Source organism: Phacochoerus africanus, chromosome 11 (genome assembly GCF_016906955.1).
Source record: "Phacochoerus africanus isolate WHEZ1 chromosome 11, ROS_Pafr_v1, whole genome shotgun sequence".
Lineage (NCBI taxonomy): Eukaryota > Metazoa > Chordata > Mammalia > Artiodactyla > Suidae > Phacochoerus > Phacochoerus africanus.
In genome coordinates this window covers 4,823,610-4,845,818 of record NC_062554.1, presented here as the reverse complement: position 1 = coordinate 4,845,818, position 22,209 = coordinate 4,823,610, and the positions used below count along the sequence as shown (strand labels likewise).

The 22,209-nt window shown below is 39.6% G+C and overlaps 2 protein-coding genes across 2 annotated transcripts; one reads left to right on the top strand and one right to left on the bottom strand.

The window, feature by feature from the left end:
• Nucleotides 1-7,912: 7,912 nt before the first annotated feature.
• Nucleotides 7,913-12,681, top strand: LOC125111458 (olfactory receptor 51F1-like). The gene is given in 3 exon segments (XM_047753397.1): nt 7,913-8,058; nt 11,765-12,253; nt 12,255-12,681. Coding segments are annotated over 3 exon segments (1,062 nt in total).
• Nucleotides 12,682-18,880: 6,199 nt separating this feature from the next.
• Nucleotides 18,881-19,831, bottom strand: LOC125111663 (olfactory receptor 51F2-like). The gene has a single exon (XM_047753686.1). It carries the CDS (start codon nt 19,829-19,831, stop codon nt 18,881-18,883), a length of 951 nt encoding a protein of 316 aa, XP_047609642.1.
• Between the last annotated feature and the right edge of the window lie 2,378 nt (nt 19,832-22,209).

Here is a 22,209-nt window from a genome sequence, read left to right as displayed (position 1 = left end):
GTTGTACGTTGCATCCCTAGTACTCATCGTGGAACTGGGAGTCTGTATTGTGACTGCCTCCCTCCACTGCCCCCCCATCCCCACAATATGATTTCTTGTTCTATGAGATTGTTTGTTTTGAAGTATAATTGACCTATAACACTAGGTTAGTTCCTGTTACACAGCCTGGTGATTTGATATTTCCATAAATTTCAAAGTCATCACCACGATAAGTCTAGTTACCATCTGTCACCATACAAAGATATTACATAATTATTGACTATACTCCCCTCACTGTATTTTTCATTCCTGTGACTCATTTATTTTATGCCTGAAATCCCCCTCACCTATTTCTTAATCTCCCTCATCTATTTCTCTCCTCCCTCAAACACTCTGGCAGCCACATGTAGTCCTCTGTATCTATGAATCTGTTTCTGCTTCATTATGTTTGTTCCTTTGTTTTGTTTTTTTAGATTCCACATGTAAAGGAAATCATACTAGATTTGTCTTTCTCTTCTGACTTATTTCACTTAGCATAATACTCTCTGGGTCTGTCCATGTGCAGCAAATGGCAAGATTATAAAAAAAAATTTATGGCTTAGTAATATAAATTACACATTATCACATCTTTAACCACTCAAATACTGACAGGAACTTAGGCTGCCTCCATATCTTGGCTATTATTAATAATGTTGCAGTGAACATAGGGGTGCATATATCTTTTCAAATTATTGTTTTTGTTTTCTTTGGATGAATACCCAGGAGCGAAATTGCTGAATCATATGGTAGTTCTATTTTTAATTTTTAAAAATTAATCTCTATGCTGTTTTCTGTCGTGGCTGCACCAATTTACATTCCACCAACAAGACATAAGGATTCCCTTTTCTCCACATCTTCTCAGCACTTGTTATGTGTTGTCTTTTTGATAATAGCCATTCTGACAAGTGTGACGTGGTATCTCATCGTGGTTTTGGTTTGCTTTTCCCTGATAATCTGAGATATTGAACATTTTTTCACATGCTTGTTGGCCTAGGTGTCTTCTTTGGACAAATGTCTATACGGGACCTCAGCCCATTTTTTAATTGGGTTGTTTGTTTATTTTTGAGGTTGAGTTGTACAAATTCTATGTATGTTTTGGATATTAATTCCTTGTCAAATATTTTGTTTGCAAATATCTTCTACCATTCAGTAGGAGGCCTCTTTGTACTGGCAGTTTTTCTTCACTGTGCAAAAGCTTTTAGTTTGACAGGATACAGATTATTTATTTTTGCTTATATTTCTCTTGCTTGAGCAGCCATAGCCCCCAAAATATTGCTGAGACCTATGCCAAAGATTGGACAACTTATGATTTGCATAGAAATTTAATGGTTTCAGGTCTTATACTGAAGTCTTTAATTCATTGTGAATTTATTTTTATATAAAAAATGAGAAATTAGTCCAGTTTGATTTTTTGCATGTTAGCTGTCCAGTTCTCTCAGCACCACTTATTTAAAATATTGTCTTTTCCTTGTTATATATTCTTTCATTCTTTGTCGTAGATTAATGGCCCATATACGTGTGGGTTCATTTATGGGCTCTCTATTCTGTTCCATTAAACTGTGTGTCTATTTTGTACCATACTATACTGTTTTGATTACTATAGCTTTTCAGTATAGTCTGAGATCAGAAAGTGTGGTGCCTCCAGTTTTGTTCATCTTTCTCAACCTGGAGTTGGTATCTGCCATCTGGTGTGTGGGGCTGGGTCCTGGGGTTCTTGGGCCTGCTAGTTGTTGGGGCTATTTACTTGCCTAACTGGCTACTTGACCTGGGGTGTCCCAGGTCTAGAGCTGACCAGCTGGTGACCAGAGCTGATCCTGGCATTAATAAGCTAGAGGGAGGATCCCCAAATAGTGCTTGCCAGAGCCAGTGTCCTCATGGTGGGGTGAGCTCCCCTAAATGGCTGCTGCCAGGGTCTATGTCTCCAGTGTGAGTTCCAATTGCCTCCCTCTTTCTGGGAGGTTCTCCAAGAGAGTCTGACTTAGGCTCCTTTCAAACTACTGCTTCTGCCTTGGGTCTTGTATCATGTGAGGTTTTGTGTGCACCTTTTAAGAGTGCAGTCTATTTCCTACAGCCCTCTGGGACTTCAAGAAAGCCCCACTGACCTTCAAATCTAAATATTCTGGGGAATTTGTCTTCCCAGTGCAAGACCCTTGGTCTGGGGAGCCTGATGTGGGGCTCAGACCCCTTGCTCCTTGGGGAGAATCTCTGCAGTTGTAATTATCCCCTTGTCTGTGGGTCACCTACCTGGGGTATGGGTCTTGGCTACACCACGTCTCTACCCCTCCTACATGCTTGTGGTTCCTTCCTTGTATCTCTAGTTGTAGAATATCTTTTCTGCTAGTCTCCAGGCATTTCTCACTAATAGTTACTCTGTAAATTGTAAAGTTGGTGTGCATTGAGGGGAGCAGATGGAGGGGGGTAGGGAGTGAACTCAGGGTCTCCCTCTCCTGCATCTTGGACACACCTGATTTGAAACTTGTTGAAAACAGGCATTATTACTTTGGGGATTGATTCAATTTCATACTAAGCATTGCTTATTATGTTATTTAGATTCACATGCTTTAGAATGCCCATAAGAACTTTTGCAGCATGGATCCTGCCTCCCTGTTTAGTTTCACTTGCTACCAGCTCTCCCACCTGCACCCAGGACTCCAGGCATTCTGAATATGTTAGTCACTTTTGTGCTTCCCTTACTCGGTTCTCCCTTTTCTCCTGACAAACTTGGTGCTGGCCACCTGCAGGATAAGTACATGCCCTTCGATGTTCTAACCATAAATATGCCCTGTTGTAATCATCAAGTTTTGTGTTTATTTCTTCATTGGGCTTTGAGCATTTAGAGGGAAGTGTCTCTGTTCTATTCCCTGTGTTACCAGTGCAAAATTTTGGAATGTGATAGATACTTAAAATATTTTATGAAGGAATCAATGACTTTTTTTTTAGAAATATGAAGTTTTCTTAGAAATGTACAAAATTCTCCCATGTGATGTTGGAGGCTGATATATTTGTCAGCTGGGTGTGGGGATAAGGAGTGAAATGCATAGAGTAGGGGGTTTGTCTTGGAATTTTTACTCACAAGTGTACGTTTAACAAACATTTACCAGGATACAAGGTCAAGGGACTACCATACAAGTCCCCACAGAGAAATGACAAAAATAAGTGCAATGAAGTAGGAGAAGGCAACCTGAGGTAGAATGAACCCCTGGACAGCTTCAGACTCTAGGAGCCACACACACACACAAAAAATCCATCGGGAGTTTTCTTATTAAGAGATTTCACACAACCTGCATCTTAGCTCCTTGTATAAGTTGCCTTTCCCTGAGCCCTTAACCTCTCCAGCTCCTCAGGCAAGCAGGGCAGGAAAGAACACACCTCCATACTTTGTAAATAAAATTGCTATATTCAGAGAAAATATCAGACTTTATGCAGAAGTCTCATTTCTTTCAGAATGAAGGAGATTTTATCAACTGCAGAAAGCTTTCATGGTGCCTAAAGAAAATGGTGGAAAGCTCTTTCCTGCCATCTGTATTCCTGGGGATGTGATACTGTAAATGATGATGTTCCATTGGCCTACAGGTCACACGTCTTGCTATTCAGAAGAGTTTGCTAGCATGCAAGTTCTCTGACTAGCGGTGAGTCTCCTGGTTCGTTGTGCCACATTTCAAAACCGTGTCTAAAGCCAGCCGGCACGACTGCGACCAGTCACCACCAGCATCATCCTCACCCTCATTTACCATTACTAAATGTCTCCCAAGTACTTGTGAACAGGTTCAGTGCTTCATAAACGTGATCCTATTTAATCCTGACAAATGAATGCCATTGGTAAACTCTAATTGCACAGAAGACACCAATGTCATATGCTCATATGGAGAACCTCACCTGGGTTTTGGTAGAGTGAGATTTGAACCTAGGTTTTCCTGACCCAATGGCCATGTTAAAATCTCTCTGTGATCAGAGGAGAGATATAAGTCAAGGGAGACCAGCACAGAACTTGTAGCTCTTACAGTGGGGCTGGGCTACGGTCTTCACATAAGGGGAGAATTACCATCAACAAATGGAAGGATGCGCAAAAGTTTACCCTGCAGTACTAGGAGAGTCTTCTGTCTAAAAGCAAAGCAAAGCAAAACAAAACAAAAAAACCAATATACGTGCGTGCATGCGCACACACACACACACACACACACACTTGTGGGAATGAAGGGGGCTTCAGTGAGATTCCTTTCTCAGTTTCCAACTCTTGGATTTAATTTACATCAAGAAGTACATATTTTCTTCCCACACTGCCCAACATAGTAAAAAATACAGGAGATATAATGATGAAGAAGCAATGATCCATCTGCCAGTAGCTTATTTTAGTTGGAGAGACATATTTTCAAAGAACACACAGTGGAATAACCACTGTTTTGGATGTTTAAATGAAAAAAGGTTGTGACTCTAGAAGAAGTAATTTCTTCTGACTTGACTTGGTGAAGGTGATGCAACCTGATATTTCTTAATGTCACTACTTAATGTTTAAATGTAACGCTTACATAGAAATAAATGAAATGTTGAATTTTTCACAACTAAAGACTGAGCAATTTCCACCCAAATGAACTGGAAACCTTACAAAAGATACCCTACTCCAGAAGAAAAAGAGGAGGCCACATCAAGCGGTAGGAGGGCCGATTTCGTGATATAAACAACCCCATACCTCCCGGGTGGGAAGCTCCACAGAGTGGAAACTAACTGGTTCACAGAGACTCACCTACAGGAGTGAGAGCTCTGAGCCCCACATCAAACCCTCACGTGTAGGGACCTGGCACTGGGAGAAAGAGCCCCTGGAGCATCTGGCATTGAAGGCCAGTGGGGCTTGGGCACAGGAGTTCCACAGGGCTGGGGGAAATGGAAACCCCATTCTTAAAAGGTGCACAAGGACTTTCACGTGCACTGGGTGCCAGGGCAGAGTGAGGTCTTCATAGGAATCTGGGTCAAACCTGACTGCAGTTCTTGGAGGACATCCTGAGAAAACAGGGGTGAACGTAGTTTGTTGTGAGGGAGGGACATGGAAGGCAAAGCTCTTGGGAATATTCAGCAGCAGTGCCTTTCTCTGGAGGGGGCCATGTGGGGAAAATTTGGCCCCACCCGTCAGTCAGCCTGAGAAACCCCAGGGCAAACAACAACCCAGATGGGACCACAGCCCCACCCCTCAGTAAACAGGGTACCTAAAGACCCCTCAGCCACACAGCTACCTCTAATCCCATCCTGAGACTAAGCCCCACCCACCAGAGGGATAGGAATCGGCTCCACCTACCAGGGGGCAGGCATCAGCCCCTCTCATCAGGAAGCCTATAGCAAGCCACCAAACCCACTTCAGCCACAAGGAGGGCAGACATCAGAAGTAAGAGAGGCTACAACTCTATTATCTGTACAAAGGTCACCACACCAAAAACCTATAAAAATGAAAAGACAGAGAACTATAACTCAGATGAGGGAGAAAGGAAAAACCCCAGAAAAACAGCTAAGTGATCAGGAGATTCTCAGCCTCCAGGAAAAAGACTTTAGACTGTTGATGCTGAAGAAGATGCAAGACATTGGAAATAAACTGGAGGCAAAGATGGATAGCTTACAGGGAACACTGACCAAAGAGATACAAGATATAAAACTTAAATAAGAAGAGATGCAAAATACAATAACTGAAGTAAAAAACTCACTAGAAGCAGCCAACAGCAGAATACAGGAGGCAGAAGAACGATTAAGCAAGGTGGAGGATAGATTAGTGGAAATTACGGATGCAGAACAGAAAAGAGAAAAAAGATTGAAAACAAATGAAGAGAGTCTCAGAGAAATCTGGGACAACATGAAACACACCAACATCCATATTATAGGGGTGCCAGAAGGACAAGAGAGAGAGAATGGGACAGAAAAAAATATTCCAAAAGATAACAGCCAAAAACTTCCCTCACATGGGAAAGGAACCACTCACTCAAATCCAGGAAGCACAACAAGTACCATATACAATAAACCCAAGGAGGAATACACCGAGACACATACTAATCAAACTGACCAAAATTAAAGACAAAGAGAAAATCTTGAAAGCAGCTAGGGAAAAGAAACAAGTAACATACAAGGGAACCCTAATAAGGTTATCGGAAGATTTTTCAACAGAAACTGCAGGCTAGAAGGGAGTGGCATGATATACTCAACGTGATGAAAGGAAAAAACCTCCAACCAAGATTACTCTAGCCAGCAAGGCTCTCATTCAGATTTGAAGGAGAAATCAAAACCTTCACAGATAAGCAAAAATTGAGAGAATTCAGTGACACTAAACCAGCCTTACAACAAATACTAAAGGATCTTCTCTAGGCAGAAAAGGCAAGACAGCAACAGGAAACAAAAATTCCACAAATGACAAGGCTCACCAGTAAAGATATATATACAGTAAAGATACGAAATCATCCATGCACAATTATACCACCAAAATCCGAAATCATGAGAAGAGGTGGGTACAAATGCAGGACACTGGAGATGAACTTGCAATTAAGAGAACAACTTAAAATAATCTCATATACATATAGACTCTTATATCAAAACTTCAGAATAACTGCAAACCAAAAATACAATTGATACACAAACAAGGAATCTCTGGAGAAGAAATATATCTCATAGTAAATGAGTGCATAATCCATCATGAAGGGGGTCATTTGACATCACTCTTGGAATGCTGAAGTCTTCTTACATCTGATTCTGATTTCCTCTCCATCAAAGAATTTATGATAATTATAATTAAATAATACAACTGTACAATTAAATAATACAGTTCTGCAATTGTATTATTAAAAACCATTTCTCTCCATGGTACAATATAAGGTCTATAATGTCTTGTTTATCACATCACCTAGAATGGCGTATGCCTATATTGAAGAATCAATAAGATGTAACAAATTGTGAGGACATATTTATATAGTTACATTGTTTTTTAACCAATTTATGCATTTTATATTTTACTTATTTTCAGAGGATGTATTATTTTTGTTATTCTTACCAGTTAAGTTATTCTTTTTATTATACTATATAAAATATTTAATGGTATATAAGGCTTTCTTTATAAATTTTAGTTGCATAATATAACAATTTTAATATAATGCTAATTTTAAAGAAAAATTGAAATGTAATAGATAATACTAAATAGTAAAGATGAAAGCCATACAAAATAAGATAAAGTATAGAATAAATTTCCTATTTTTCTCAGCATATTTTCCATTCCACTTCTCCAGAGGGAGTCACTTAATCTCTTTCTTAAGATCCATGTTATAATAAACTGTGTGAATGCAATTGTGTTTAAATGTATGTATTTTATTCTGTAAAAAATAAAAATGAAATTTCAGACTAAAAAAATCTGTGTGAATAATTGTGTTTATATGTATTTTATTCTGTAAAAAATAAAAATGAAATTACAAAAAAAAAGAAATAAATGAAATGTTGAATTTAGAAAGAGTTCGGTGGAGTAACTAAAGGGTCTAAAGAATATAGGCTAATTCAAGAGGAGTGAGATGGACACGAATTAAGTAAAGCATTGCAATGTGAGAGAATTTGTATGTGGTAGTTTGGTGAAGTAGAAAAAGCCCAGGTTGACTGTATCAAAAGGTTCCTGGGTTAGGGAGAGGACTGGGGGTGGTTAAAGTAGATTTGGGATATCCTTGACTTCCGCAATAAAGAGATAGAGTTCTGTCTTCATGTTGAAGGCAATGAAGAGCTCTGGGTAAGGAGTGATGTGAATATGTATTTTTGAGAGATCACTTTGCATCAATACAGAGAAAGTTTGGAAACACTTGAAACTCAGGGAAGGTAAATCGCTTATGAAAATATTGCTAATTACCTGAAAAACTGGTGAGAGTGTTGATTATGTCAGGTATTGGTGATGGAACTGGAGGATGAGGATGGTCAATCAAAGAGTACTGCAGAAGCTGAATCTACGAACGCCTGGAGATTAGATGGCCCAGACGGTTATGGTAGGCAGAATTCCAAAAGGGCCCCCAATGTTCCTGCCTCTTACACACTTGTTCAGTACAAAACCCACCTTTGAGTCTGAATGGACCTATCAATGTCACAGGATATTACTTCTCTTCTTATGTTATAATATATGGAAAAGGGAGTTTACAGATATTAAGAAGGTCCATGGTTACTTGACTTTGAATTAATCAAAAGCAAGTTTATACTAGGTGGGCCTAGCCTAGTTAGGTGTGCCTTTAAAAGAGACAAAAAGAAAAATAAAAACAGAAAAAAAGTGGAGAGATTCTTCTTCTGGATTAGAAGAGGCAAGATGGGATGTTGTGAGGTCCACATGGTTGAGAATGAGAGGAGTCTCTGGGAGATAAGAGCAGTAAGAAAGTGGAGGCCGGAACTCTATACCACAAGGAACTACCTTTGCCAAGAACCTGAATGAGTCTGGAGGAGGACCCTGAGCTCCAGAGATGAACACAGTGCTGGTGAAAACTCATGAGTATGTCTCAGTCCAAGAACAAAACAGACTTCAACTCTAGATGTGAACCATTAAAGAGCTGTAAACCCTTTAAGTTTAAGAAGTGGGGACATTTAATAAGTTGTTCATGAAGAGAAGGAGAAGCATGCAACAGGAAGACAGGGTTAATAAGAAATCAGTCCCTCCTTCATTCCTTCATCCTAACAAATTGTTTTGGTTGAGGAAGAAATTAGAATGTTTACAGACTGTGGTAATGCTACAAATGAAAGAGAATACAATTTTTTAAAAAAAAAAAAAGAAGGAAAAATTGTTGGGATTACTTCACAGTACAAAAAGAGGTGTATTCTTTCACAGTACAAAAAGAGGTATATTCTTTCTTTGCTTATTGCTTAAAAAAACCCACATTTTTACCCTTTGAATGGTGATAAAATTATTCCATACTGGATCCTGGTTGCCTTTGAGTATTACCTTTTAACACTTTACATCTCATACTTTAGTGGCATTTTGAAAATATCTGAAACTGTGTACCTTTAAACAATCCTTAGACTTTTTTTCATGGTGATTTTTACTCCGGCTTCTGCACAAGTAATCTTCTTGGTCTCAAGGAAGTTCCCTTTCTTTTAACCCTTCCCCCACATGAGTTTCTAATATATAAGTGAGAAAGATAATACTTCCACCTCTTTTGTCAGCTATGAGATAATAAGATATGTGGACAAGTGAGGAGGATATGTAGAGAGAAGTGGTAAAGACAGGGAGACAGTGACATCAACCTTACAAATGTTTTCTCAGGTCAGTCTCCCAAAGCAACAGAAATAAAAGCAAAAATAAACCAATGGGACGTAATCAAAGTGACAAGCTTTTGCACAGCAAAGGAAACCATAGAAAAAGACAACTTACAGAATGGAAGAAAATAGTTTCAAAAAAATGCAACTGATAAGGGCTTAATCTCTAAAATATTCAAACAACTTATACAACAAAAAAGCCAACACCCCAATGGAAAATGGGCCAAAGACCTGGATAGACATTTCTCCAAGGAAGATATACAGATGGCCAGCATGCACAGGAAAAAGATGCTCAACATCACTGATTATTAGAAAAAATGCAAATCAAAACTACTGTGAGGTACGACCTTACACCAGTCAGAATGGCCATCATTAAGAAGTCCACAAATAACAAATGCTGGAGAGGGTGTGGAGAAAAGGGAACCCTCATGTACTGTTGGTGGGAATATAAGCTGGTACAACCACTATGGAAAACAGTGTGGAAGTACCTTAGAAAACTATACATAGAACTACCATATGACCCAGCAATCCCAGTCCTGAGCATATATCTGGACAAAACTTTTCTTGAAAAAGACACATGCATCTGCATGTTCATTGCAGCACTATTCACAATGGCCAAGATATGGAAACAACCTAAATGTCCATGGACAGATGATTGGATTAGGAAGAGGTGGTATATATGCACAATGGACTACTACTCGGCCATAAAAAAGAACAAAATAGGGCCATTTGCAGCAACATGGATGGAACTAGAAACTCTCCTGCTGAGTGAAGTAAGTCAGAAAGAGAAAGACAAATACCATATGATATCACTTATATCTGAAATCTAATATATGGCACAAATGAACCTTTTCACAGACAAGAAAATCATGGACATGGAGAACAGATTTGTGATTGCCAAGGGGGAGGGGGAGGGAGTGGGATGGATTAGGAATTTGGGATTAATAGATGCAAACTATTGCCTTTGGAACGGATTAGCAATGAGATCCTGCTGCATAGCACTGGGAACTATATCTAGTCACTTATGATGGAACATGATAATGTGAGAAAATAGAACGTATACATGTATGTGTGACTGGGTCCCCTTGCTGTGCAGCAGAAAATTGACAGAACACTATAAACCAGATATAATGAAAAAAATCAATATAAAATTTAACAAAAATTAAAAAAGGGAGCTAAACGATTATATAATATTTTAACTTTAAGTTGTAATATCCAATATGTAGTGAACTTTTAAAAATTATTGAAGTATGGTTGATTTACAATGTTGTGCTAATTTCAGATATACAGGAAAGTGTTATATGTATATTATATATATTCTTTTTCAGATTCTTTTATGTTATAGGTTATTACAAGATGTTGAACATAGTTCCCTGTGCTATACTGGTCCTTGTTGGTTATCTGTTTTATATGCAATAGCGTATATGTGGTAATCCCAAACTCCTATTTATCCCTCCCCACTTACCCTTTGGTAACCATAAGACTGTTTTCTATGTAACTGTGAGTCTGTTTCTGTTTTGTAAATAAGTTAGTTTGTTTCATTTTGGTGAATTTTGTATCATAGATAAGTACCCTTCAGAACTTTTCACATGCATTAACTAATTTAATCTTTACACTCATCCTTTGGGTTAAGCATATCAGTATTACATAGAGATGGAGTAATTCAGGCACACACAGTAACTTGTCATGTGGATAACTCAGCCAATAAACACATTTGTCCATGTTTGAACATATTAAAGTTTAGAATATGCAATCCTCAAACATTGATTTGATATGCCAAAAAATGAACATTTAAAAATATCCATAATATTTACTTTTGAGATCTTCCATACACAAATTGTTCTGTTTGTAACTGTCTTGATTGCTTTTACTCATTTTGTGGTATTAAATTTAATTAGATACAGTTCAAGTTATGATATTGCAAATAGACTGTATGTTTATATAAGATAACATAACAACCACTAGTAGGGGCTGAACAAATGTTAGTTACTTATTAAGATTGAAGATATTCAACCTGCTTGAAAGAAAGTATCCAGGAGATAAAACGTGGATTCCTTTTTTTGGGCCACCAGAAGCTAACTTACTTTATTTACTATGTCAGAATCATTGCATATACTGTTTGCTATTCATTTAAAATTTCACTCAACTCTATAGACAGACTTCAACAAATATTTAATGGCTGTCTACCACATGAAGTCAGGAAGTGATGGATAAAATCTCACTCAACAGACATGAATTTAAATAAGACTGGTTGTTATGACATTTGTTTGTAAACAATGGCTATGTCCTCCCACACTTGTTCATTTATTGTTTTTTGCTCCTTTATTAGATGTGTAGTTTTCTTTTTTGTGTGTGAATCTTCATGAATGCTTAATATAATATAGATGTCGTTCCCTTATAAATAGTTACTTGGTAAAATAATTTCACGTTGAATACATAAAAATTGCATATAATTGATCATTGTAGAATACTGAGATTAAGATTCTTCAGTTTGAGTTCAATGTGTCAGTTTTAAACATACCACATCCTCTTCCATCACTTTCCTGCTGACTGGTGTTCCTGGGCTGGAAGCCTTCCACACCCGGATCTCCACTGCCTTCTGCTTTCTCTATGTGACTGCTCTCTCAGGAAACAGTCTGATTCTCTTTGTCATTGTCACCCAGTCAGGCCTTCACACACCCGTGTACTATTTCCTCTCCATGCTGTCCACCACTGACCCCGTCTTGTCCGTTTCCACCCTGGTCACCACGATGGGCATATTCTGGTTCAATGCCAGGGAGATCGCCTTTAATGCCTGCTTGTCACAGATGTTCTTCATTCAACTTTGCACTGCCATGGAATCTTTGGTGTTGTTGGCTATGGCCTTCGATCGATTTGTGGCCATCTCTAATCCTCTTAGATATGCCTTTATCTTAACTGATCTTAAAATGGCACAGATTGGAGGGGCCATCATCACCAGGGGGATGCTAGTACTGACTCCTATGGTGGTGCAGCCTTGTGCTCCACCACTCCTACTGCCTCCACCCTGACGTGATGAAGCTCTCGTGCACAGACACCACAGTCAACAATGCAGCTGGGCTGACTGCCCTGATCTCTACCGTTGGTGTGGACTCAGTCCTCATGCCCTTTTCTTATATTCTGATCATTAAGACTATCCTCAGCATCGCATCCCCGGAAGAGAGGAAGAAAGCCTTCGGCACTTGTATCTCCCACATTGGGGCTGTTGCTATTTTCTATATTCCATTGATCAGCCTGTCCTTTGTTCACAGATTTGGGAAACGAGCCCCAGCCTATGCACATACTCTGATTGCTAACACCTACCTGCTGATCCCTCCTGTCATGAACCCCATCATCTACAGTGTGAAGACCAAACAGATACGCAGAGCTGTGATAAAAATTCTCCATCCTGGAGCAGCAAAGAATTAAATGGTTTTCAGTTTTATTTTTCCTAATTCTCGCATTGTATAGATGAGTAAAATGCCATCTAGAAGGCAACATATTGAGACCCATGCTTGGAATGAAAGCATCCCAGAAAGCCACTAAACTTTAAGGGAGACGATTCTGGGCTAAAAGAGATAAATTTAGGCTGGGAATTCTCTTTTACTATTTTCCTCAGATAACCACAATGATATTAATATTTCCTCATCAAGATGAAAAATTTATAATGACCAAGATAACCTATGACCCAGCTTCAGTTTCAAATGTGGAATTATTTTGGGTTTCGTTTCTTTTGAGACAAAGATGGGAATAAAGTGTGTATTAACAATTGTAAATTACTGAATTTTATCACATAAATCTGGCACATATAACTGACATTGTCCATAATTATGGAATTATTCCAAATATTTTTACTTTTCTGTCTCTTACATCCCTGACTTTTAGCATAATAGCTGGTGTCATCATCAATACACATTTTACTGCTTTGACAGTAATCTAAACTGTTTGTCAAATATTATTCCTTTCCCCTACCTCTTTATGAAAGATTTCTAGCACAATTTTTCTGAGAAAATAACTCTGCTTAATTTAACCCCAATCTGTATAGTTTCTTCAGAAGTACTGTTATTCTTGATGCTTAATAAATCTGTTCTTGGTTTTAGCAAATATCATCTGGAACTACAGTAATTTTTCTTGAATTCCCAAGTTTAACATGTACCTAATACGGACAGAATTTAATTTTGGATTTGTGTTGCTATATCTGGACCCTCTCCTCAAGGACATTTGATGTGGGTTTGTTAGCCACGCTCTAGATAGGAAAACACAGATTATGCCAGTGTTTAGGCCTGGGAGTATTTAATCCAAGGAACTGGATACACAGGTATTAGAGGACTGAAATGACACAAAGGGAACACAAACACAGCATGGAGATAAGAACTGTAGGATGTCACTCCATAGCAGGACTGCTCATAGAACTGGAACTCAGATTCCCTAAAAGGGGTCCACTGTGTCTGGTTCTGTTTCTCTCTAGGGAGTATGATGAGATTTGTGCTGGGAATGTCAAAACATTGAAACTGGAAACTGGATTCCATACCAGTCAGCAAAGAACTGCTGCTGTCTTGGCCCTGACAGGAGGAGCAAGGCAACGGTGGAGATGTTTGTCCTTGCAGTTGCCTCCCTCTAGCATCCTCCGATTAACAGCATATATCAGGGAACCCTGCTGGAAAACAATGATTGTGGTTCATGGTTCTCTGCCTTCTTGACAGCAGCAGAGCATAGAGAATGGTGGTTTTTCCGAGACACAATATTGTCATCACTGGCACAGTGGGGTCAGGTGCACATAACACAACCAAGCTTGATACGGCCCTTACAGGAGTCCTCTTAGTTGCTCTAATCTGGACTGCCGATAATAACAGGAACTAGTGACTATAGGCAAATAAGTACTTCCACAGTTCCATATAATCTTCTGGAATGCTGCTAATTGATAATTCCCAGGAAACGCTGTACTTGAACTACTCTTCAGACTAAATGAGCGTAAATGACATATGAAGAACATTCTACTCAACAGAGGCAGGCAGGATATATATTCTTCTTAAGCATGCAAAGAACATTCTCCAGGACAGGTCACCCAACAAGCCTTAACAAAATTACCTGTCAGACCTGCTTGGGGGTCCTAAGGTTTTCACAGATCTTTTGGATGGATGCGACTGCTCACACTCCTTATTTCCCCTTGGGGGTAGTGGTGGTGGGACGAATCTTCAGATTGTATGTCTTCTCTCCATTCTACAGAGCCAGGCTGACTTCTGTTGCCTCCCGTTTAATTTCCTCAGGGCGGTGTTGATGGTTCAACTTTGTGTGCTTTCTCTCAGTCCTGCAGAGTGCAGCCAGCTTTCCGCGTGTGCGCACTGGCCACCTGCAAAGGCTCACACCCTCTGCCCATGGGGACGCACACAGGGAGCTGGCTATGGAGGGTGTACGGTAAGGCACACGGACCACTGGGAAGTACCATAGGTCAGATAGGGGGTCTGAAGTGAGGCATCTCCAGTGGTTTGTGGGCAGGCTTCCTAGTGGATTCTGCAAAGTAGATAATAGGATCTGCATGCCTTCTGTGAGTTCCAAGCCTGGGATGCTGCGCTCCCACCTCTCCCTGTGTCTCAGTCGTGCGGATCCCTTCAGTATCCTGGGGGAGGTGAGAAAGACACGGGCCTCCTTGGCAGCATCCTGTGTAGATGGGGCAGCCGGGTGCTCCCTTGCTACCCTCTCACTTTCCCCTGTGGAAGAGGGGGTCTCTCCTGACGCTGAGCCGGGCTGCTCCGGGGTAGTGTGATGCAAGAAAAATGCAACTGTTCTCTTCTTCAATGCATCTATTCTTGGATTTTTTGCTGGAATTCCTCTACTGAACTCAGAGACTCTACCACAGGTACTCTTGTCTGTGGGTGGTTATCAAAGTTCAGGGCTCTTTGAAAAGCACATGGTAGCAAACTCCTATTCCACCCTTTTGTTCACATTCATAGTCTTGACCCAGGGCTATGCTGTCTTTCTGCAACTCTGTCATAATGCAGTTCTAAGAGATCTGGAGCAGTAGGACATCCGCCAAAGTATGACACTTGCCCACTGTATTGATGAAATGATGAAACCATAAACATGTGGGATGGACAAGAAGTAGCTAGCAACACATGCACTCCAGAGGGAAATCAGCCTGGAAATATAGAGGTCTGACACATCAGTGAAACTTTGAATGACCCAGTGTTCTAGAGTATGCTAGGATATCTCTTGCATAGTAAAGGAAAAACATTGTATTTTGCTTTCCAAAGCAAGAAAGATACCCAATGCTTAGCAGGCCCCTTTGGGTTCTGGAGGCATACCCTCTTCCATCTCTCCCTGCACACCGGCAGGTGTGCACCTGGCTGACATTGACATTTTCTGGAATACCCGGAGAGTGTTTGACATGTGTATACATTTCCCATTAGAGTTAGTTTATCTGGGTACTTCTGAGTGAAGGTGAAAGGTCTACTCGTTCACAAGACTATGGTAAAAAAATCAGACTCTGGTCAGGTCATTCCCTAACATGCGAAGACAGGCAATAGCAGCTCTGCTCCCCCCACCATCTCCCCTCACATTTATGCTTCTGGGGTGTAAGTGAAGGTACTCTTGGAGATGGTACATGTATGATATGGGGACACTTTCAAAATATTCAGACTTAATATTCTATGACTTAATTCAAATGTTAAAGTGAGTGCTCTGCACATACGTGTAGCTATTTCCTGTCAATTTGTAGCTACCTGATATGTTGTATTTAGGAACATGTCAGTGTGTGATCTAAGTATTTATGAGTTTCTACTGATATTTTCAAGGGTAGTGTTTCCATTCTCTATGGACTTACTGCCGTCGGTATTGTGGGGGGAGGATGAGATATCCTGCCGTGGGGAGGGACACACGCTATTCGGTCCTCATCTGGTCCTACAGGTTCACTGTCCCTTGATACTGCCAGAGTTCAAGTGCAGACTCGCCTCTGCGGCGGGACAATTCGTATTCATTTTTTTCCCACCATTAAGCAAAGTTCTCTGAAGCCTAAAATATGGCATAAAGAGGGTCAGGTTAGGGTTAGAAGTCAAGTCGCTGATTATTCTGATGGAGTCCAGCATCTCAGAACCCGGGCCATCCCCTCGGGCAGTCTAAACCTTCTTTTCGACATGCTCCTGAACTATTTACAGTTTTGTCTATCAACGTTTTTTATTTTTATTCTATCTTTCATGGATCCCCCACATGTACAGATCACGGATTGTACTTGTATTTATATTCTGGTGCTACGATTAATTTAACTTTTATTTCAAACACATTTTCTCCTTTTTCTATGGTGGAAGCAGTTCAGACATGTGTCCTCTCTCCACCTTCCTTATGTATTTCCAGTCCTCTTTTTTCATTGTGGCCGTTTTGTGATACAATTCACATACCATACAAGTTACCTACTTAATATGGAAAAGTTTAATGCTTTTAGAATATTCGCAGAGCTGTGCAACGATCACTACAGTTCACTCTGGGATATTTGTTATGGAACACCCTACCCAGGAGCAGCCACGTCTCAGTCCCTTCCCTCTCCCCCAGCCCTGGGGAACCTCTAATCTACTTTGTGTCTCTGTGGATGTGCCTATTTGGGACATTTCATATAAACTGAATCCTATAGGATTCAGCCTTTAGTTACCGGTTTTTTTCACTTAGCATAATCTTTCCAAGGTTCATCCATTTTGTGGTCCATGTAAACCCTTCACTCTTCTTCACTGGCAACTAATGTTCCATTGTAGGAATCCGTCATGCTGTGTGGACATTTTTTAGTTGATGGACATTTGGGTGACAGCACCATTTGTGGAAAATGAACTTTCATGATACCTGTGTCAAAAACCAGTTGACAAGAAATGGGAGGTTTTACTTCTCTACTCTCAATTCATTGAACTAAATGACTATCGCATGCCAGTATGACACTGTCTGTATGACTGCAGTTGTGTAGTACATTTTGAAATTAAGTATGAATCTTCTAATTTTGCTGATTCTTCAGGATGATCTTTGCTATTCTGGGTGCCTTAAAATTTCGTGTGTATTTAGAAATCAGCTTGTCAATTTATTTAAAGAAACAAACCTGAATTTCGATTGGGATTTCATCATACCTGAGAACCAGTGTGGGAAGTATAGCCATACTAACCATATTAAGTCTTAAAATGCACGAACATGACATATCTTTTCATCTGTTTATGACTTCTTTAATTTCTTCGAGCAGTGTTTTTGTGTACAACACAAAACCTGGCGCGCAGGTTTGTACCTCCTTAGCTAAATGTATTTCCAAGTAGTATTGTTCTTTTAGATGCTATTGTAAATGGAATTTTCCCCCCTAATTTCTGCTTTGGTTTGTTCTTTGCTAGTGTAAACAAATACAATATATTTTCAATTTATTGATCTGATTTTCAGCAACTTTTTTTTTTTTTGATTTTTGCTTTTTAGGTCCGCACCCATGGCATATGGAAGTTCCCAGGCCAGGAGTTAAATTCGAGCTACAGCTGCCAGCCTACACCACAGCCACAGCAAGGCCACATCCAAACAGCATCTGTGACCTACACCACAGCTCATGTCAATGCCAGATCCTTAACTGACTGAACAAGTCCAGGGATTGAACCTGCATCTTCATGGATACTAGTTGGATTCATTTCTGCTGTGCCACAACAGGAACTCCCTGATTTTTGGCAACTTTGCAGAGGTCATTTATTAGTTTTAATAATTATAAAATATATTTCTTTGTGATGATTTTTGTACAACTATAAGTGTAATAAAATTCGAGTCATCAAAAAAATTATAAAATATGTTACTTAGCCTCTTCTATACAAAAATTCAGATTATATGCAGTAACATGAATAACTTGGAGGGTATTATGCTAAGTGAACTAAGTTGATGGAGAAAGATAAATATGTATGATACCATCTATATTTAGAATCTAAAAAATACAACATAGTAAATATAATAAAAAAGAAATGCACTCACAGATATAGAGAACAAACTGATAGTTACCAGGAGGGGAGAGGCAATATAGGGAAGGTGGATTAAAAGGTACAAAGTATGACATATAAATAAGCAACACGGATATATTGTACCACACAGGGAATATAGCCCATATTTTATAATAACTTTAAATGAAGTATAACCTTTAAAAATTGTGAATTGGAGTTCCCGTCATGGAGCAGTGGAAATGACTCCAACTAGGAACCATGAAGTTGTGGATTCGATCCCTGGTCTCGCTCAGTGGGTTAAGGATCTGGCGTTGCCATGAGCTGTGGTGTAGGTGGCAGACACAGCTCAGATCCCCGGTTGCTGTGGCTGCGGTGTAGGCCGGCAGCTCTAGCTCTGATTCGACCTCTGGCCTGGGAACCTTCATATGCTGCGGGTGCGGCCCTAAAAAGCAAAGTAAATAAATAAATAAATGTTGTGAATCACTATACTGTACATCCACTGCCATTCCATGAAAAATAAATAAAATTTTTAAAAGTAAAAAAATAATTTTCTACCAAACCGTATCCCCCAGCCCACCCAACCTTCTACTTCTTTCCTTTTTTTCTTTTGAGTGACAGACCGAAGAGACTCTATTGACTAAACACTAGGTCTTAGAAGTCATAACTAAGGTGCAGATTTCCTTGCAGAGCTGCGAAAGTCACACCTCAGGTCGCTTGGGAAAGAGGGCTTTTTTAACGGCCCTACGGATCTGCTTGGTTTTTACTCTATAGATAATGGGGTTCATCACTGGCGGAATAAGCGAATACGCATTGGCCATAAGAGTGTGTACGTAAGGAGGGGCCCTTTTCCCAAACCTGTGGACAAAGCACAAGCTAACAAGAGGGATGTAGAAGACAGCCACGGCAGCGAGGTGGGAGATACAAGTGCCAAAGGCCTTGCGTCGCTCCTCTGGGGAGGCGATGCTTAGGATGGTCCTAAGGACCAGGACATCGGAGAGGAGAATAGAGGCAGAGTCCAGCCCTGCCGTCACGAGCAGGGCAGTGAGTCCTGAGACACTGCTGATCTTGTTGTCTGAACAGGAGCGTTGGATTACATCCGGATGGAAACAGAAAGAATGATGGAGCACGTGGCTTTTGCAGAATGACAGACGTTTAAGAAGTAGGGCCAGAGGCATTAGGATCACTGTCCCCCTGGCAAGGATGGCAAACCAGCCGTTGACGATTCTGGACTCAGTCAAAATGGTAGCATATCTCAGTGGGTTACAAATAGCAACGAAGCGGTCGAAGGCCATTGCCAGGAGCACTGAAGACTCCATGACCGTGAAGAGTTGAATGAAGAATGTCTGGGCAACACAGGCATGGAAGCTGATCTGTCTTGTGTTGAACCAGAATATGCCCAGCGTAGTGACCAGCGGAGAAATACACAGTCCCAGGTCGGTGGTTGAGAGCATGGCGAGGAAATAGGACATAGGTTCATGGAGACTTGACTCAGTGATGGTGACAAATAGGATGAAACTATTTCCAGACAGGGCAGTTATGTACAGACAGCAGAAGAGGATGGAGATCCAGCCATGGGCAGCTCCCAGACCTGGAACGCCCGTCAGGAAAAAGATCAGAGGAGAGGAAGTGATGTTTGGAGAAGGTGACATAACTACTATGAAGAATAGTCGGGTTGCCATAAAATGCCCTAGAATGAGAAATGACGACACCGTTCAGTAATTTCATTGGGATTCCTATTAACAACACTTAGAGAAAGCAAACTGGAGATTATCCTTACAACTTTAGCCTCTCTTTTTTTCCTCCCCAATTTTTCTTTTTTTTCTTTCTTTCTTTTTTTTTTTCTGTATTGAACATCCTCCATGATTCTTGTTTCCTGATTTACAATAGAGAAAAGAGCTTTTTTTTTTTTTTTTTTTAATCTTAGGATTCGTTTTGTCATCTTCCACTTTGACCCTAAGCATTGTCTTTCTTTGCAATCCCCACACTGAGGGAGAATCAGATTAAGATAATCTGAAAATACCAAGAATTTAATTTAATGGAGACCTCAAAATAATATTAAGTTTTAAAGATGATTCATTATTTAACTAAAAATATGCATATGCTAGAAGATTGTGTTAACACTACTGCATTATTGTGGAATTTTATAATATATTTTAAAATATGTAGCCTTTTCAGGAAGTAAAGAAATAATTTTATACCATTGAAATATCCTATTCACTATTTCTTGGTCAATGAATCTCACTCCTGATTTGCTAGGGCTGTTTCTGATCTTTTTGTTTTGTTTGTTTCCGATCTTTTGGTTTGTTTCCGATCTTGATTTTTTTTTTCTTTTCTCATCTGTTGTCACTGTAGTTGTGTTGATACATGTTAAAGAAAATTCTCTGTAATGTCACCTTCAGCAAGTACTCCTTTCAGAAGCAACTGTATCACGTTCCAGGGCTAACAGGGACCTGGGTGTGTGGAGACCTGATTTTAGATGCTTTGCTCTCCAGCCTGGTGTTGTTGCAATCATTGTCCACAGCCTCAGAACAAGATTCATCAAGGTAAATAACACACCTGAGTGTCCAGCTCCACCAGTGAGTAGTATCTGAAATGAGACTTACAGTTATGTAGGCAAGGTCCTGGATACGTCTTCTCCTCGTTCCTTTTTCCTTTCCCATATTGACTCAACCCCTTGATCTAGTCCTTTCTGTGCTGGAAAGTCTTGCTAAGATCCTCGCTAAGCCAATATGGTGGTGCTCTCTTCTTAATTTTCTTCTCTTTGGCCTCTGGGAGACTGGATGATGTCTTCATTGGTCCAGGCATTGGCTGGAATCCCACTGACCACTCATGAACATTCAACTACGATGCTCCAACCACTTGGTTTGGCGAATATACTCCTGCAGCTGTGTTAGTAAAATACTCAGGCTCCAAATCTTAGTTTGGGACACCTCTTGTCACTATGTGTTGTGTTGCTGACTACTTTTATTTTTAATCCTCAGCTATTATTGCTGTCCAGTTGCAAATTTTATTCCTGTTCTTACAGGCTACAGAGATCCTAACATACCTTACATCTGAGGCTGCTCACTTTGGATTCAGAATAGCCACATGCCTTTGGTCTTGCCATTTAATATTAATTTAAGGTGACTGAATGAACAATTTCCATTATTGTTTTCTTATTCTATGTAATTGCCATTTAAAAAGACATCACAGAAACATGTGTATGGACACTGCTTAATATCTTAACTGTATGAGAGATTGTGCAAGGGACCCCGATAAACAAAGTTGCAAGTGCACATTTTAGTGACTATGGAATAGTTACTAGGCTGATCATAAGGTGATTCATGTTCTCTTGACTTTATACTTATTTGACTTAAAAACATATTAAATGAAATGAAATCAATTGAATAAAATCAAATGAATTTAAATTGAATCAATAACAATATAATTAAATCAATTTCTCAGTTTCCTGGCATCATTCAAAAATTAATATGCAAAAAGTTTTAAAATCAGAGGACAGATTATTTTTGATAACTTTTTCTCATTGGTGAATTGGAGAATGATAATAACTATAGTTACTTTGAAAGGAAGTTAAGACCTATCATTTAAAGAATCCCACAGTGATACTCTGTGCTTTAAGGGAATTATTTAATTTAAAAATCATCTTATATGTAAGATTCAGGTTTTTCATCCAGGAAAGTAAAAATTAGAGGGAGGAACTTTGTAGTATTTCACAGAGTGGAAAAGAGAGGCTTTGAATACCATTTTTATAAATTTAAAATCTGCTAATGTTCCACCGTGGTACATATCAATGTTTCTCAATAGTGGTAAATTGGTAGAAGGACATATAAAAAAATAAGCTTTTATGTTAATATATACTTGCGCGTTACTAAAATATCAAGTATTCGTGTGTGTGTGTGCGTGTGTGTGTGTGTGTTTAACAGCCATATGCTATTATCTTTCCTGTCTCTAACAGTCATATAAATGCACAGGCACTAGTGTTTCAAGCACCTGGTGTTTTGAAAGATTTGCTTTTCCTGTTCTGATT